The 19938-nt window shown below is 39.5% G+C and overlaps 1 protein-coding gene across 7 annotated transcripts in view; it reads right to left on the minus strand.

Moving 5' to 3' along the window:
* Positions 1-19938, minus strand: part of mctp1a (multiple C2 domains, transmembrane 1a) — a 132091-nt gene that overhangs the window by 96724 nt on the left and 15429 nt on the right. The window contains exon 1 of one of the 7 annotated variants that reach the window (XM_051423738.1): positions 16787-16822. The exons of 5 other annotated variants lie outside the window; for them this stretch is intronic. In XM_051423738.1, coding sequence (XP_051279698.1) covers positions 16787-16807 — 21 coding nt within the window. In that variant the 5' untranslated portion in view covers positions 16808-16822. Of the gene's footprint in view, positions 1-9374; positions 9604-16786; positions 16823-19938 lie in introns of those variants that run through there. One more of the 7 variants, XM_051423737.1, reaches the window with a different exon arrangement.

Below are 19938 nucleotides of genomic sequence, written 5' to 3' on the forward strand. Positions count from 1 at the left end.
GTCAGGTTTTGGTACAGGTAGCATAGAATTTGAGCATGGCAGATGACTTTAATCCCAAAAAAACAATCCCCCCCATTGACCTACAGTTCAACGGTTATCAAGTAACTGACTTCCAGAGGATTATTCTCTAACAATCATCAGCATGCATTCATCCATGAGCACAATCAATAGGTCTTTATACATCAGTGATATAAAAGAATTACTTGAGATAAATGAACACCCAAAGGGCCCTTAATTAAATAATGGCTCTTCTGTACGTCATTAAACTACCTAACATTAATCTCTTTTTTTTTACAAGAACAAGCAGCAGGCATTAATCTGGCAGACATAAGCCCCATTGTGCAGCACACAATGAATAATGAGAAAAGGAAAATAACTACTGCAGATACCTTTGAGTGACAAAACAGTAAGTACCAAGCAAAAAGGCAAGTCTTTAAATATGGACAATCAACACTGGGGATATGATCATCAAGGTAATGGATCAAGGTGACTTCTTCACCTCTCTGTTTTTATTGAAAGGTATCCTGCAGTGACACATCTTGATCTTAAGAACATAACTCATAGTACTGTCATCAGTCGGTGGTCAGAAGCAGTTTTGGACTAACTTAAGACTTAACTGTGTACGGTGTGTACAGACTGTGGGGTCTGCCTGCACATGGGTGAGTATTTGGGGACAAAGACAGGGAGAATGATGATCAACTGAGGACAGAAGCCTAAGAGCTGACCTGTGTTCCCTATCTGTCTCCTTTGACATCCTGGACAGAGCAGCAGGAATACTGCATATGTTCCTGTCATAGCAGATTAGGATAACCCCACAACTTTCCAAGCTCCAAGGACAATATCAAGTGTACTGCTGGTGGTGAATGCTCTTTATTGCCTGGAGACACAGTATTGGAACTCTAATTATGTGTTTACACATAGATGACTAAACACTTAATTAAGAAAAATTGAGAAAATAAAAATTTGTGTTTTATCATGAACAATATAGTCAATGCAATGTAGCGTGATTTCTGGTGTTCAAGAAAGAGCTTAAACAAAGAAAGGGCAGAGGAAAACCATTAACGATTGACATTAATTAGATAATTAGAGCCGAAAGTTCTGTTTACCAGCACAAAAAGCAAAAAGGCTAAGAAAACTAAATAAGTAACTGTTGTCACTGACTGTGTCTGTCTGTCTCCTCTGCTTACAGTACTATGGACAGCACCACACCTACCATTTATATCAAGAAAGCTCAGTGTGTTTTCACCACTATTCCACTTCCACACCCACTTCCAGATATGGCTAATGAGCTTTCTTGATCCAAGTTCTAGGTCAGGGGTGTAGGCATTTGTTGTGTTGCACTAACAATATATGTATGCATTTTTCTATTTTATTCTGTTATTTAATGTGTATTTCTTTTTTTTTTCTTATCTGCTATGTTCTATCTGGAGTTAATTTCCCCAGTGTGGGATCAATAAAGTCTATCTAATCTTAACATCTAAATGAAACGACCACCGCCATCGCAACACCTACATCACGTATGTAACGTCTGTGTGTCAAATCTCAGACATCTTTAGTAGGTGCAAGTGAGCGATTTGTCATTAGTTATTTGACTCTGTCTACACCTCATAGTATACATGTGGATTTGCGGGTGACTATAGATGTATATGTCTGTATATGTGGAAGGGTATACATGGATACATCTGCAGCTAAGGATGGAGGACGGAAACTCTTCCTGAAGACTGAGTTATGGCCCACAAGTACTGCAGCTTTCAAAAGTCTTTCTGTGCATATGCCTATATATGTATATGAAAAACTGGAAAACAGTCTTATGTAAAAATATCAAAACAGTTTTGTACACACTGTGATAGTGCCTTTTTTGCAAATGAAAATAGAAAAAAAGAAAAAGATTGACACACTCTTGATGTGTCATACTTGACAACTTGTCTGAATTCATTAAAATTATCCACCCAGTGAACATGAGGCTTGGGGGTGCTACAGTCAATGCAGTGGAGTGTGTGTATACTATTACATAATGTCTTATCTTTATGTTGCAGCAATGCTATGGGGAATTGTGTCCAGTAAACATGTTACATTTAAAAAGCCTAGACAGAGATGAGAGGAGAGAGTGAGTGGGATAAAGAATGAAATAAAGATGAAGAGGTCAAGAATGACAGATGAAACAGTATGAAGTGGAAACATAATCTCCTTTGTACAGTCCCTTTCTCAGGATCACAATAAGTCAACACATTCACAACAAAGGAGCAGCACCCCATAATGATTATAAACTCAGCTCTTTCTAACTGCCGAGAGATCATCATCCTACTCATCGTGGTCACTCTTAATGTCACCCCAGCTGTCCTCTAATCTATCACTCTAACCTCCATACCCAGGACAGTAACCCAGTTTCCATCCTTCCTGCTAGCTGTGTCAAGACCCTCCCTCTCAGTTGCACCAGATGTCAGGACTGAGCCTTGTGGTTTGGCCCACTTTGGTCTATGGTGAAATGGGTGGTTGGATAAACAATAAACACAGTGTAATACACAGGAGCAGAACAGCAGAACATTAGAGGGGAGGGATTCAATCATGGTAAATCCAATGATGAGCAAGATTAAGTGGAAGTCTGCTGTGAGTATGTGTGTGTGTGTGTGTGTTTTTTCTATGTGTGTGTATATATATGTATGTATGTATGTATGTATGTATGTATGTATGTATGTATGTATGTATGTATGTATGTATGTATGTATGTGTTACAGTATGTCTGTGTTTATCCAGTAACTCTCATAATCAATGATAAGCTCTTGTTTAAGCTCATCGACAGCTGTAATGGAACTTAATGAGGCATTTCTTAGCTAAAAGTTTTATTTTTTATGTCCTCAATGATTATACTTTTTCTCACGTCCTGTCACAACTGGCTATTGATGTGTGTGTGAATTAGTTGTCCAGTCTATGGATTGTGATTGCGCTTCTAAGTTAGTTTAAAAAAGATTGTTTGAAATGTTATTGGATGCTGAAGAAAAGGATAGGGCAGTAAGAGCATTAACAGATTGAGGTTTAATTAATGTCCATATTTTACGGCCCACAGTTCAGAAAATGCTCTGTAAGAACAATTTAACGCAGCTTAGTAAGTGTAACAATAATGCTTTTTGTCTGTAAAGATATTTACTCTGACCTCAACGAAAGGTTAACAGTGCCTGGCTATTGTAATGTACTATTTTAAAATGAAGGAATCAGTTGGATTTGTTACGATCATAGATACGATATCCTATTCACACTGCAAATGTACATGTTTCTGCCACTGACATCACGATTAGAGCATCTCTAACCACGGTCAATTGTGACCAGTCATCGCTAATATCTCATTGTAGAGATGGCTCATTGTACCTCTCAGGAAAACAATAAGACATTTTCAACACATCTTCATAAACTGCATCGGCTGTGGATAAAATGTGTTAATGCCACATCCTGATGCAACTGCAGTGAACTTCCCTTTGCAACACATTCTGCTGAGAGGTAACACATAATGAGAGTTGTGACAAATTACATTCACACACAGTTGGGCTTGGACAAGTTTGCTTTCAGAACATACGAAACATGAATTTGCAAGGGTTTCGGTACAGGTTAATTCTAGGGAAACAGCAGTCTTGTCTGCTGCATCTGACAGCTACACAACACAGCCACTCTCCATAAATAATGAAGAGGAAAGATCTTCCACTTAGAGAGAAAGACAGAGGCAGAAGAGGTGGTAGGAGGTGAAACAAGAGTAGGGGGGAACAGAGTGAACCAGTAAAGGAAGAGAGCATTCAAAAGAGAAAGAGGAAGAATGGCAGTTTGAAAGAGAGAAAAGAGGTGTACATTTACAGTTGAAAAGATGTATGTGGAGAACTACGCAGAGAGGTTATGACAGCATGAAAGATGGAAACAGGAAAGAGCAGGAGTTGTGGAGGAGGGAAAATTACGACAGGCAGATAAGACAGGCTGAACAGACAGATAGAAAAACTCATTGATATCAAAAACCAGGAAACATCTCTCACACAACAAACATATTGACTGCAGAGCATTAGCAGGTTTTTCCCATGTGTTTATCACACCACTGAATTTTGGTGCTGTGACAAACTGAGCTGGGAGCATCAAGTGTTGCTGACATCGCAGACAGACAAGCTGGTCACCCTGCTGCCAACCCAACCTGTCAACCAACCCGAAGCGAGTCAATGCCAGTCTGAGATCACGCTGACACGCCTCACAAACAGACAACAGTGCAGCCCTGAACGGAACAGAGCACGTCCGTCAGAAACATGTTGATCCAGGCCTCCATTCGCTGGCTCAGCAACTTCACAGTAGAAGAGAACCAGCCCAAAAAGACTGCTGATGTGCTTTTTTTTTAACCATCAACATCTTCCACCCACCACAACACTGTACATATATTTGGCCTTACAGGCATCCAGAGATAGCAGCTTTGCTCTTTGGATTGCTTTCAAAATGACTTAGTACCTTATGAAAAATATCTCTTCTGAATGTTGAACGATATCTCACTAACTGCTCATTGTAGCTCTCTTTAATAATGCATAAAAGAAATCAGTGTCATAAATCAAACCACTCAGCGAAGGTTTGATTTGTGGAACAGATGCCAAAGATCTACAATCATAAGGTATGCATACTCAATCAATATGTCCATACAAAAAGTAGCCTTGTGAGTAAGCACTCATACTTATAATCACTACTTCTGGGTAACTGTACTTTCGTGTACATGTAGACCAACAGTAGTCACCCTTAGACACTAATATGAGTAGGAACTAGGATTTGTTTCATTATGATGCTAAACTATTATCTAGTTATTATAAAGGCTAATAATAGTGCTGTAGTTTAACAAGCCACTGACTGAGCATGTAACAGGAAGACATTAATCACAGACTGACAACCACTAAGAGTAATCATGATTTATTTGACTGGACTGACTCCAATTCAATGTGCTCCAATGCAGCTTGGTATTATTAAAATAAACCTGTGCATATAAGCCAAACATGCATATTGCTCCATATAGTATATATGTATTTGACTTAATGACGAGAATATCAAAGGATCTTTTGGGTTGGGTAACTTAATGGGTCTTACCTTGATGAAAAAGCAGTTCTTAGTTTTTTCCTCATTGTGCCTTATCTGCTGTATATGATTAAAAACACCTGTGCCATGTGTCACTTCTTGCATATTGAAGAAAGATTAACAACTTCAAACATTCCCTTTCACATTAACCGTTTTAATGGGAGTTCTGCACTGGACTCAATTCATGTTGTTCATGTGTAAAGAAGCACCAGTGCCAGCATGCCTAACATGTACCGCAACAGCAATTTTTCTGTAACTTCTTACACTCACCACTACTACTGCTTCCTGTTCCTATAAAAGTATTTTCTAAATCTGAAGAAGTGCTGAAATAAAAAAGCCATTATCCTCTCAATTTAAATGCACTCCTATGTGTTGCCTTTCCCCTGTGAACCATTTAAACTCCTACTATAATAAAAAAAAAGCTAGCAAAGCCAGAAGTGGTATTAGCATTTTTTGTCTTGTTCTTCTCTCGTACATACTAATGAGACAGCAGGGAGATTCTGTCCATAATCTTTCCCCTTATTCTTCCCAGTGTGGAGTTCCCTCTGTTGGACTGGGGAAGTTGTAGGCTGCCATGTATTACTGTACGAGATGACTATGTGTGACAAGGCCTCTCATCAGTATTGACTCCCTAAGCAGCACCACCTCCCTCACCATCTGAGTCGTGATGCTGGAATATAGATCTGGTATGAACAGCATCTTCTAATTTTTTCTTAAATATAGCTTTTATTTCAAACATGAGATGTTTAAAATCATCAGATTAATATGGAGCTGTGAAAGCTCCATATGTTATGAAAGAAAAATTATTGTAAAACAAAAGCAAGCTTATCCAGTGTACAACAGAATTAGTGGGAGCTGCAGTATTTGGGACTATGAGCAGTGCTTAAAGCTATACATTTTGTATGTGATCCAGCACTGCCCGCTCTGTAAAAGGTTAGGAACACTGACCAGATGGGCTGGCAATCACTCTGGGCATCTATTTAACGAACAGAGATTTACAGAAAACATTTATGTGTGGAAAGCACTATATCAATTTCTTTTTGGTTAAGGATCATGCAATAAATGTCTACAATATGCCTGCAAATTGAATATCCAATCCAATAAATCTTGATTTTCACCACATAAAGCAGTCTGTCTCCGTGCCAGCTACTGTCATCCCTACACACCGTGAGGATGCTGCTGATCAAAGACTGTGGTACCACCTCCACACTGGTAAACAAACCAACTGGCAGAACGACAAGAGTGTGTACCTTTTACACCATTACCTCTGCTAAAAAATGAAGACAGAGGACTAGATAGTATCACTGCAATGAGCATATGATGGATGTGAAGCAATGTGCCAAGTGATGAAAGGAGGCAGAAAGAAACAGAAATTGTGAAAGGCAGAGCAGCAGAGGGTAAGATAGAGAAACCGAGTCAATTTATCTGATTCATACACAGTACACAGGGCTGGAAGACATTTTTAAATCAGACTGCAGTTCACTGTAATGAGCAAGCTTCATCTGATAAATGCAGTCTTTTGCCACTGTATGGTAAGTGCATGAAGAACTGCCCAGGGTCCAAAATTAACAACTGCCAAGCACGAAATGCAGGTCAATTTTGGATTTGTCAGAAAAATAAATTGGGGTCACTGGCCAGTTTACGTGGCTGAGACTAATGTGACCCTCACTGTCCACCATATCCATCATGTCATCAGCAAATCAAGCCAAACCAGCTTACTATTATTTGCATTTTCGATACAATGTAATCTTAAGCCATCAAAAATAAGACATGAAGACAAAGAGAAAGATAAAGCGAAAAGTCCTGAATGAGGCAGAAGAAGTTTGCAACTTGAGTCAGTTTAAGTCCAAAAAGTTCATTTTGGATCCTGTAGGTGCCAGAAAGCTCCTGAGCAATATTCACTCACATAAGATCCTCTGTATTGTTCTATCCGCATGCAGAGGAAGAGGGTTACAGCTATTCTTCTTTTTCACCTGCTAAATAAAACTGATTATAACACTGACCATTGTCACAAACAAAAGAAATGAGCATGTCCACAAAGAGAGCATATTTTACAAATCTCAATTTACTAGGAATTTGTTATCTTAAATGTGTTTAGTTTTAGCTCATATACCATGAGCCAATGAAGCATTTGGGCTATTTTCACACTGAGCTACTACAAAATCAGCATTCAACCAAAGTGTCAAACTGTAGCTAATCTATGACATCAGCAAAGAGTTAGCCTCCTCCTATCCAGGTCTCCCCAGCTGGGGCATTTACACCACCAGCCAAATGCTGCAAATGTTGGCTGTTGCTGAACTCTGTTAGGCACGTGGACAGGTAATCAGTCATAGTTTGGAAGTTCTTTTAAAATTCTGAAACTCAATTTTGCAGCCAAAATAGCATAAATGGCTGATGAATGTTGTAATCTGGCAGCCTAAACAGGTTGGTTATAAACATAGTTTGTTTCCCAGCCCGAGTTTTTCTTCATTATTAAATCAATGATAGCCTCCAATACACCCTCCACACTGAGGATGAAGCTGATACAAAAACTACCCTAAGAGGAGCCGGTATGGTGTTACATTAAGATGAGCCCATCCCAGTATGTAATGAATAATGTACAGAATAAGGGCTTCCTGATAGGGTTTCAGTTCCTTTAGCCTAACCTTAATCATCCTGTCATCATCCATCTGTCCACCAAGTTATCTGTGTCTATTTACTGACATCTTCTGTTATTGGCTTTTATCTGGACTCATTTCATTTATGTACTTTATGTAGACAAAGTATGGATAGTATTTTGTAATTCAGTGGATCCAATTTACATGACACAATGAAGGATTCAGTCACACCTAAGAAACACAAAATTCTACATAAAACTCTGTTGAGAATTTTGGATTTCTGAAAACAGTCTGTCTCGGGTTAACTTCAGTGTGCGTTATGCATGTACTGTACACGGTACACAGGAATTCAAACGCAAGTGTCCCCTATTGCTTACCATTATTTCTTAGATGGGAGTGGGAGGGAAAAATATAGGACACAGACATTATGACAAGTGATGTGAAATGACAAGGGGTCTCAAATGCTTTCTGAGCATGAACTGATCTTGAAAATGGATGAAAATTGTACTTAAACAATCCAAGGGTGTCTGAAGTAACAATGTATCCAGCATTTGTCTGATGAGAGATACATCAGTATAGAGCGAGTCACTCATCTTCTGACCATTCCTCTTCACCCTCCTCAGGCTATCCCCTCTATTTTCACCTGCTGTAGTCTTTTCACTCTCTTTTCTCTAACCAAGTCTATTCCCATGTATTCTCTGTTACCTCGCCTCAATCTTTTTTTTCCACTTCTTATCATTTTCCTCCTCCATCTCTTTCTTTGCTGTCCCCCTCTCCCCCAGCCATGGCTATTTTGCTCTCATTCTGAGCACGTTCAGCACCCACCCAGCTCTTGAAACAGGAATTAAGGGAACAAGACTGCGGCTGGAGAGAAAGGCAAAGGGGTGTGGACCAGGGACATGTGTTGTGGGTAGGGTGGAGGGGGGACATAAACCTTCTCTCCTCACTCATGGGAATGCTCTCCAACAAATTTAGCAAGCTATCCTGCTTTTTTTAACCCATTATCTAGACAAGATAGAAGCACAAGGGGGAATATATCGGTCTTCAACGGCATCAATCGGTACATTTTTGAATCTCAAGTCCTTCCTTTTTTTAATCTGTCTTTCTCACACTCTTTCTTGCTTTCCCCCTATCCTCCTGGAATCTGCCTGTAAAGTCCCATGTCATGTCATACTAGCAGCCAGCTCAGGTTCCTCACTATTGGAAACTGGACACGACACACCCACTGCACCTCCACCCCGCCACCCCCCTCCACACACACAAAAACACACACAAGAACACCTGCACATAGATTAAAGATGGCCAGCACCTTTTATTGGAAACACTGAGTGCAAATCACCACACAAACAAAGCACGTACTCGGGTGTTATGAAAATACTGTATGAAAATCTATTCTGCATGCAAATGTGTGAACGTGCTGAAGTGATGGAAAGATCTTGCTGGTGAACGGCACATTTTAATCCCTTCATCACCTCACTCAACTGTCTCAAATCCTCTGGATTGAAATATTCCTCAAGGAAAACAACCCAAATGTACAGCCAAAGACATTCAATATGTATCTAATATGTAAAAGAAGCAGAAAACATCAGGATGCAGAAGCGAGTAGCCTACAATAGGAAAACAGCATAGAGATAGTCAAAACAGAGTTGTGTGTGTGTGTGTGTGTGTGTGTGTGTGTGTGTGTGTGTGTATACCTACAGTAAGGCTTCGTCCGGCAGCTGAGAGAGGCAGCGCAAACATCCAGACACTGAACACGCTCCACTGTACTACTGCTGCTGCTGGCTTACTCTTCTATATGAGAGAGAGACACACACACACACACACACAGGCTCGCTCTGTACCTTGCTCTCTCGCTCTCTCTCTCTCTCACTCACACACACAGCAAAGGGCAACCAGCTGTGAGGTTCTTGCATACCCCACAAGCTCTCTCTCTCTCTCTCTCTCTCTCTCTCTCTCTCTCTCTCTCTCTCTCTCTGATGCTCACTGTAGACTGACTAATCCGCTGGGATGGAACAACATCAAAAAAAGTTAACAGGGGCACAAGCATGAACTCGATGCCAGCTGCTGTCTCAAATGTCTGCAGATTTTGAGCCAACGAGAGAGCTGGTTTTATCCGCGTCAATCCTCCCAGATTGACATTTGATAAAGATTATGTCCGCTTTATAACAAAGAGACAGTGACGGTAAGTACAAAGAGAGACAATCAGCAAGAAAATGAGGTGAAAGATGAATTACAAAGACAAAGAAACAATTAAGGATGCAATGGGATGTCAGAAGCACTAGTAGTAGTAGTAGTAGTAGTAGTAGTAGTAGTAGTAGTAGTAGTACCACCATGTAGTCTACCTTCAGTAAACAGACCGCATCTATATACTTTTATAAAAAAAAATGTAAAGCCTCTACACACCCATAGTCCACTCACATTAGGGGTACCACTTAAGTTGCCTTATTAGACCTTTTCTTATCACTGTGTTGCCATGTACAAACTGGCCTTGACTGACTTTTCTTGACTAGAGGCACGTACGGCTGTGCAAGGCTGGATTAGTCATAAAACTAAACTAAACAAAAATTGTTGATATTGCACAAAATCCTGTCACTACAAAACATCCCACAATTTTCCTACATTTGCTTACTACAGTATACACTTCTGCTATCCTTCTTGTCATTGTTGAAAAACCTGATTTACTCTCCCTTACTGAAACTGTCTGTTAAAAGTGGGGAATGTTGAAAAAGCAACTTCTGGTGTGCAATCCATTTATACAGCATAACAGGTATGTGACTGAAGACCAAGTAAAGCTTGGAAATTGGAACAGACATTTTTTTTACTGAACAATGTAAGGGCTAAAACCTCCCCTCTGAAACCAATTACCACAAATACTGTGGAGCCACTACTCCTTGCTGAATGGGCACTTCTCTTTAGGACATCATGCCGAGGTAGTTTCACTTAGGTGTTCAATCAATGTTTAAGAAACAATGAATTAAACAGTGTGTGAAAGAAAAGTAAATCTTCCTTAATGAGACTATTTATGTATGCACTGTTCAGCTATATTGTAAACAGTCAATAAACAATACAATACATACATACACATATGTACATTGGGGGATATCATACAAGATGAATGTGCATGATTATGTGTGCATGTTTCATGCTAAAAACATCCCAGCATGCTTTGCTGTTAACTGTATCATTTATTCTTCTCTTGGGTACATATGTAAGCTGTAAATAAAATAAGAGCCAGTCTCTCCCTCGATCTTTCTTTCTCTCTGTCAGTCCTATCCACCAAGGAGAAATCCTGGGAGAAACTGTGGAAAGGTTCGCTTCACAAGTCAGAAAAAAAAGATGTGTTTGGTAAGGTAAAGCATAAAAGACCTGCTTTAAAATAGTCCAAAAATGTACAGCAGTGTACATGACTGAAAGGTGAACCAGAAGGAGAAAGAAGAGGAGGAGGGAGATGGAGTGGTAGATATTGGAAACATTAGATGAGAAAACATTTTGACAGCAGCAGAGGATGTAACAATAAAGCAGATATGAAAAAAGCAGCTGGAGAGACCACAATGATACAGAAAGGGGTGGGGGGGGTAGAAAAAAACCAAAGGAAGGAAATGCTGGGAGGCTAAAACAACAGGTAGCATATACATTTATCTCTCTTTTTTTTTGATCTCTTTGCATTGAGGAAGCAAAACAGGGTGATTGCCAGGCCAGACGGGGGGCACGACAGCAGGGAGGTGCCACTGTGCTTCCTGGCACAGACAGCTCTGCAGAGTCACGACAAAACTCTGTCGAGGCACAGTAAAGAGAAGGAGGTGTGTGTGTGTGTGTGTGTGTGTGTGTGTGTGTGTGTGTGTGTGTGTGTGTGTGTGTGTGTGTGTGTGTGTGTGTCTGTGCGCGTGTGTGTCTGTGCGCGTGTGTGTCTGTGCGCGTGTGTGTCTGTGTGCGCGTGTGTGTCTGTGCTCGTGTGTGTCTGTGTGCGTGTGTCTGTGTGCGTGTGTCTGTGTGCACGTTCCTGTATTACAATAGAGTCAGACGCCAGGACACGACAGCTGTCCCTTTCATGTGTGCTGCTGTATGAGCCTTGTTCAGCGTTGTCTGTCAGCACGTCTTATGACTTCAGTTGCTGAGTTCAATCTGACAGAACACACCTCATCCTCACAGCCTAGAGCACTACAGAACAGATGAAACTAAAAATCTTCCACATCCCTCAAGAAAAAAAAGCATCAACAACAAAATGGTTTCTGATGCCTCAGTGCACTCAGTAACAAAGCACATTTTCCTTAAGCTAAAGCAATTCTGACTGGTTTAGAAATGACATAATCAACAACCATGGGCCTCAGAGAAAAATAACTGCATTCACAGTGCAATATGTCTGCATGTGTATATGCACTTGTGGTTGAGCACATTCATGTATATGTATAGAACATGTAGCGATTGAGGCTATAGTCTGTACAGCTTCATGCTTTTGTAAACACCAAAACCTCCCAGCACTGACTTTAGGTAAACAAGTATCTTTCACACACAAATGTACAATCTGTATGCCCTTATAAAAGATGTGAGGTTGTTTATTTTCTACACACACATGCTCGTGCACATGTGTGGTAAACAAACACACCCATGCGATGCTTCCATGCCTTGCATTGCCTCAATCTCCTATGTTGGCATGTCTGCACCACCAAACCCTGGAGTGTGCACCATCTGTCTGCTCATTACTCACCACACATCACAGAGCATACACATACACACACAAACATGCACAGCATTAACCTCAGTAAAACACATATACATGCACACCTAATGTTTCAGCCATAAATACTACATGACATGACTGACAGCGGAGCTGACACAAGCTCTTCAGAGCCTCTGCAAGCGTCTCCTCTCCCATCATTCTTTCACAACTGCAGTGTTTTCAGTGGAAATGGGAAGAGGTACAGGCTTCATCAGTGCAGGATCTAGCATGGTGGACTCAAAGAGCAGGCAGACAGATGGACAGGGAGAGAAGTGGAAGCGACAGAGATAAAGGGAGGCAGACAAGCACAGACACAAAGACTTCTCTATTTATTTTCATATCCCATACCTCTTAGCAAGCACTTGACATTTAATCTAGAATTCAAATCAACTAGTATGCCTTGGCCAATCAAGTTGCACTTTACATTCAGGGCTGTTTGGACTCATGTAATGTATGTGGTGAATGCTCAATATGAATTGAAAAAAATGTTAATTTTTTGGCTAAATGGAAGTTATCACTATATTGATGATATATGATATCAGTGAATATACATTGCACACGTACTTGATTTTCTATGTAAAGATGGATTATTGTAGAGTATAGCTTTACAAAATGTGGTGCTTTGAGGCAACAGTGTCACCAATTCGATGTCCCACCAATTGCAAAATATGGTAACAATCTACCCTTCTGCAACTAATAGCGGAAACAGTTTATTATTTTTATGACGCTGACGGAGAATCTAATGTTAATGAAGGTCGGTTACACCACATCCGATACCCAATCCACTTAGTACGTCAATATCGGCCTAATCAAGGGGATCAGATTGGTTCCTATTATTATGTATCTATTATATATATTATTTCTAATTATAATTCAGTTGATAATTAAAATAATATTTAGTTTCACATGTGTGTGAAATGATCATTGAACAGTCATATTTTTACGAATACGATTAGGGTTTTAATTCTATTTGTGAGATCTGAGATCTAAGTGTCCCTTTCTTCATGATAATAATTATCTTGTGATAGCTGTGATGAAATAAGCCAAAACTAGCACAGCAGACTGGCCTTGATAGTGATGTAAAAAAACTGCCAGTGGCATTAATTAGAGACAAGCACCATCGGTACTAATACAGGGCAAGATTAAGGAAAAACATCTCAGTAGCACAACAGAAATCATAAAAGAGGTGACTTAAAGCCAAAGGAGAAATAAGACAAGTCAAGTTTAAGCCAAGGCAGAGGAGGGGGAAAGGGATGCTGTGATCATGTACAAAGGGCAGAGGAGGCACACAATGGGAGCCAGGCCAGACACAGCATACTCCCTCCTGGGAGAATCGCTGCTTCCCCTGGATCTATAGATGGATTCATCTCCCTGCTCTGTTTACTTTTTTGTCTCTGTCCAAGCCTTTGTCTCTCTCTCCCATCCTCTATCCCTCGTAGACTTTGCTTGCTTCATCACTTGCTACTTGTACTACTGCCGCCCTCCTGACTTTGTCAATTAGGTGCCCATCCCTCTGTCTCCCCATTGTCTCCTTCCTCCTATGAGCCATCAGTATCCTTGGACAGCTTCTGTTTCAGCCAGATAGCCAATTTGCATTCAGCATCTCAAAGACTAAAGGAATTGGTCACACAAATTAGAGGACATGAGCGGAGGAAACATCTGACCTTTAGATCATTTGTGGAACTGAACCTGTATTTGACTGAGACTGAATCACCTTGTTTCTGAATTTAAAAAACAATATAACGTATTATATATACAGTTCTGTATGAACTGAACAGTAAATAAACTGGAGCTGAAGTTAAAAATGTATCTTTTCTGTTTGACTGAGTTACATGTCACTGTAATCTGAGCAAAGGCAATAGGCAACAGAGGTCATGACCTCATTAAACAGAGCTAATTCTGAGTTTTAAATCACATAAGCAGCTGCCTTGTGGCTGTAAATGTGTCTGTGGCAAGGAACATAACATTGCTTGGTTAAAAATATGATTCAGCACAATAATGGGAGTCACATTATATTCTGGCATAATTTCCAAAATGAATCTAAAATTTAAATTGAGTTGTCCATGAGGTAAATTCAAGGCAAATTACAGATTTAATGTCACACTGAATTATTTGGCCTTGTTGGTCTCTGAATCACACTCTGTTCCCTTTGATTCATTATCAAGTTACTGCAGATGCATCGTGACCGAGCTCGGTACATGAACTCAGCTCATCCATGCGTTAATATTGTACACTCCATACTTTTCTAATGCAGCTAATGCTGCAATATTCAGCAGGGGCACACACTTTGATTTGTGGGTCAAATGCCTTTCCCTTATCTTTACTATATGTTGTGTTTTATCTGAGGCCAGAGGTATAACTGGCCATACGGCCATCCACTAGACCGAAAAGCTACTGGTCTACTATTACTAGCTCAAATTCCTGGAACACAAAGCCGTGCTGGTTTACAACCTGTTTTTCAAGTGTAAATACACCACCACAATAAATAACTGAAACTTGTAACATTTGTATTTTTCCTTTCCTGTTTGGTAAATGGTAAATGGACCTGTGCTTGTATAGAGCCTTTCTAGCCTTCCGACCACTCAAAGCGCTGTTACACTACGTGCCACATTCACCCTTTCACACACATTTACTCAGCGATGGCAAAGTCCATCGAACAGAAACTAACTCATTCATAAACATTCACACACCGATGCACAGCATCGGGAGCAATGTGGGGTTCAGTATCTTGCTCAAGGACACTTCAACATGTGGCGGGAGGAACCGGGGATCGAACCGACAACCTTCCGATTAGTACAACCGGCTCTGCCTCTGAGCCACAGCTTCATCATCATGTACTTCATTTTGTTGACAAGAAAAACAAGTTCCTTCCAGGAAAAAAAAGTAAATTTAAAGTTTTTAAATGTATCTCCAAATCTAATCTTCCTTTCCAAATAATATGTAACAGGTTATGAGTAACTGCATACAAAGAACCATTTACATTCTTCTGGAAAAAGTAGACAAAAAAATACATCCTCAAATACGTATACAGTTTGTTTTGTAATCAAGACCGCTGTGAATTGTATTTGTTGGTTGAGAGTAATTGTAATAGAGACAGTTTCTACAGTTGAGAAGACACAACAGCTGTGATTCTTCATCATAACACAGTATGTGGAGTGGGAGTTATTTCATGTGGAAAGTATAAGTCTCACTGATTTTCTGCACAGACAACATACTAACATTTCTGTGCTGATGTTTGTTACTTATCGAACTACCAAACGTTGAACAAACATGAAAACTCTACCAGTTGATTCATCAGTACAAACAATGAGACAGTGACACAGCAGAAAGGTTCATTGATGAAAAAGGTCAAACTAAAAGACATAAGTAAACTTTTAAAAACTGCAGCAGACACCAAAATACCTACATTTGCATGTTATCCACAAAAACAGAAATAAACACGGTCAAACAAGAAGAGGTGCAGAAATGCAGGATGTATCACAAAAGCTGCTTTAAAAGTTTTTGGATAGGAAAGACTTTTCCTTGAACAACCCGGGATTCTCCCCCACACAATGTGTCATCACAGCAGCCTACACTCCAGACCTGGAAAGAAGCCCACACTCCAGACCTGAGCGATTGTAGTAGCAAACCTTACAAGTTTCACGCAGTGATTCATCCTCTTTCATTAGAACAACACCCACATGCACAGTCATACCTCCACATGGTTCTATTAAAACCACTGAAATCTCACTGGTCCATTAAAGCTCTCACTTGTGAATTCAATAATTAGAAAATGCTTTGGTTTTATAAGAGCCTTTATTGTGAAAACTGAAGGTTCCTGAAGTTTAATGGTTAAGATCCTCTTTCTCATCTCATCCAAAACACATTTTATATTAGCTCTGCAGTGACATTACACAGGACTGTCCCTCTCAACTTCATATTATAATAATATCATCTGTTAAACAAACAAGCAGTTCACTTTGTGCTGCATGACATTCATATATTAATGTACTTCTGAGATATATTGGTGCATGACTTTACACACAAGGACATAAATAGACCAATGAGCTTGGTGGGGGTGTGCTGTGTCTGTGGTGAGTCACTGCTGTCACGTCATTAAGGTAAAGCCCAGTAATAATATCCCACCCAGAGAAACCATTTCTTGTCACATGTGCTGAAATAAATAATGTATTCAGTAAATGTCAAATGTTAGATTAATTAAGATCATACAACACAAATTGAATCCTCTCACTGATGTATATTTTGTTTTAGTTAAGAAGTTAATAATCAAAATTGATTTCTGTAGCATATGGGATCTGTTACAGTGCAGACATAATATAAATTAACACTCTGGCATTGTATAAATAGTGACAATGCTGCTGTAAATCACAGAGGAATGTGATATTAAACTCACCATTGATTCTGTGGAGCTCATGGATGATAGTGTGAACAGTCCAATGTCTCTCACAGCAACATAATACAGAGGACGGAGAGTTAATAGGCAATGTGTGGGTCCAAAAGTAATGTCAGCTGGTGTGTAAACCTGTGCACACCAATGAGAACAGGAATCCTTGCTTGCTCCTGAAGCTTCAGAGGTCATCAGAGAGGGTGACTCTAATGTCAGACTAATGAATTAACACATTTGTGTATGAAGGTGTCTCCCAGTGAGCGCCTGCCAGGATGAATAGGAATATGACCCTCCTCGCAGTTCTTAGTATAGACTTTAACAAGTCTGCAATACTCCTCAACATGTCTGCCATTTGTCCTTGAGATGGAAAATGAAGCAAAAATATTGAGAAATTGACAGAGGACAGAAAAAATAATAAAAAAGAAATATGATGGAGTAAAGAGGCAAGCATACAAAGCGCTTAATTGACAGGCAGGAAAGATTTAAACGAAGTGAAGTGAATTGAAAAGTAATGTTCTGACATGGCATGCCTTTTTATAGGGGCTATGGCCTGTGGTCATAATCATCACTTGGAAATAGCAGCCACCTGTTGGAGGTGGAGACTCTAGCATAACACAGAGTGGCTGGCAAGACTCTGGTGGGAATTGGAAACAAGCCTGATTTATACACCCTTTCAGTTTTTCACACACACATATATAGCTAGCCCTAACCAAAATACCAGGGTTATATACAATATACATGCATGTTGTCATTCTGATGGCAACTGTACAGTATGTATAAATGTATTGTAGGCCCATTTCTATAAGAAAATAATTGTGTGGGACTAAACCAGTCATTTTAATTTTAATTAAAATGTGAGAATAAAGGAATAGAATGGGCAGAAATTAAAAATGCAAACATTAAAAATTATCAAAATCTGGAAAAAAGCACCAAATCCATGCTGTAATGATTTAAAATCAACAACAAACAAAAAATTAAAAACAACACAACCAACACAATACTGCCCAATACACCTCATAACATTACATTACAAGAAACGAAAGGACGAAATCTGGAATAAAAACATCCAGAAAATATTTTAAACAAATTGTTAAAATAAGTTCCCTGTCTAAAAAGGAATGCCCTGCATGAGATTTTACATGGCAACACAGTTCTGGAAAAGATGTTGCAAAGCTCTACAGATTTTAAATATATACAAAAGAAAAAGCACAAGTCTACTTAGTGCGGCGTTACATAAAGAAGAAAGAAGTTATATTTGCTGAGGTAAGTCCATAAGGTGTTATCATATAATGATTAAAATTTAAGGGTGCTCCGATTATGGGCGAATATTCGCTCTAATTAGTTTGATGGCCGATCAGAAGAGCAAGATTAGCTGATTTATTTTATTCCATAGGAAAGTTATTCAGTCTTTGACACAGATAGATACTCTGGGGTGGGCTGCCGGTAGCCTATATTAACAGTCAGGCACCCATTTTAGCATTTTGCAGAGAAACAGAGAGAGAAGTTATCTGGTGGATGTTTAGCAAACATGGAGCAGGTAAAGCAACAGTTTAGTTTCTCAACAGGCAATGTCATTAACGGGCCTCCTCGTTAATGTGTGCCTCACTTGCTGTTGTGAAAAAGGGAATCACGTTCAAAACATGAGTTGTGTTTCTTGGCGACTTTATAAAACTTACTGCTGACCAACAAACTAATGGAGCAGACACAAAGCCTCAGAGAGAAGCGGGGTGGGGCAAGCTGGTGAGTGTGAGACAGAGGTGTAAGTTAGGTGTGTGTGCACGTGTGCATACACTATAAAAATAAGGTTTTAAACAGACCCAGTGATCAGTATCGGCCGATACTGCTGCTAGTGATCGGTGATTGATGATTAACCTTAAAAATCCTGATCGGAGCACCCTTACTATGACCTCTAGCAACTTGTTGTTCCTTTACTTATGCCAGTAACTGATTTTGAGCTCACTTTTAAACATTTAAACAAACATTAAAATATAGTTCCTCAGAATGGCTGCTACTTCCGTTGCTAGGCAACATTTAAACAGTGTGGGGTTCACTAAGCTGGGCCAGGACTGGGTTGAACCAGCTCTGTGTAACGTCTCTCCTAAGTTAGGGTGTAAAGTTGACACTAAAGGCTTAACCACTAGTTAGCTTATAAAAGAATCAGCACCATGATTACTTAGGGAATAACTTAACTAGCAAGTGGCAAATCAACAATCAAAGATACTGTTACATCACCATGGGTACAGTACGCATTAGCAAGATTGATATAATATATAATAAATTAGGGCTCTACTCGATTACTGTGTCGTAAAATGTTTGCAGTAATAAAAAATTGTGTTGTGGGCCAGAAAAACTGTTATCATCAGTGAATATAGTTCTGACATGTTATGAGTTAAGCCAGCTTATAGGTATGTTTAACTATTTAGCTGTTACTTAGAGTCGTGCTAGGCAAAGTTCAAACTCACACACAGCTGCAGGAGTTTAAAATTCTTGAAGTTTTGATATAAGGAGAGAAAAAGAAATGTCAGCTCTATATCTCAAGAATAGAGAATGTTTTAAATAAAATTCTAATACTTTTTTTTAAAGAATAATATATATATTTATAAAAAAATGTTTATTTTTCACTTTGGTTACACAGTTAACCCTCACTTAAACTCATTGGCCAAGCCTTACTGTTGCGGTCTACACCTACAGTTTGGTAGCTTGGCATTGCCAGGCTAAATCACAAATGCATCTGCCAGAGCAAATCAAATATCAGATTCATCTGGTTCCCTGTCAGTCAGTCTGGTGTGTTCATTTTGAATGGCAAAAGACTCTTGTGTCAACTGTGTTGTGTCCAGTTACACTGTCTGGTTATGAAACGTTAATCCACACCTATCAACAGCAAATCAGAATTGAGAGTTCACAGTGGTATAAAGGAAGAAAAAGAGACCGGTTAACTGAAAATCACTGCACTTTCATATTTCCACACAGAAGAGAAGAGGATAGCACAATGGCAAAATCTGGTAGAAAGAAAAGTCTGAGTTTCTCTTTTTTCAGGTAAGCCACAATTCTTTTCTTCTTTCTTTTTCTAGGACAAAGGATATACATATTTTTGTGTTGTTTTGTCTTCCTCTCTACCTTTGCGTTCATCAAATAAATCATGATTGTAACACAAGCAA

This window comes from Dicentrarchus labrax, unplaced genomic scaffold (genome assembly GCF_905237075.1).
Source record: "Dicentrarchus labrax unplaced genomic scaffold, dlabrax2021, whole genome shotgun sequence".
NCBI classification, from domain to species: Eukaryota; Metazoa; Chordata; class Actinopteri; family Moronidae; genus Dicentrarchus; species Dicentrarchus labrax.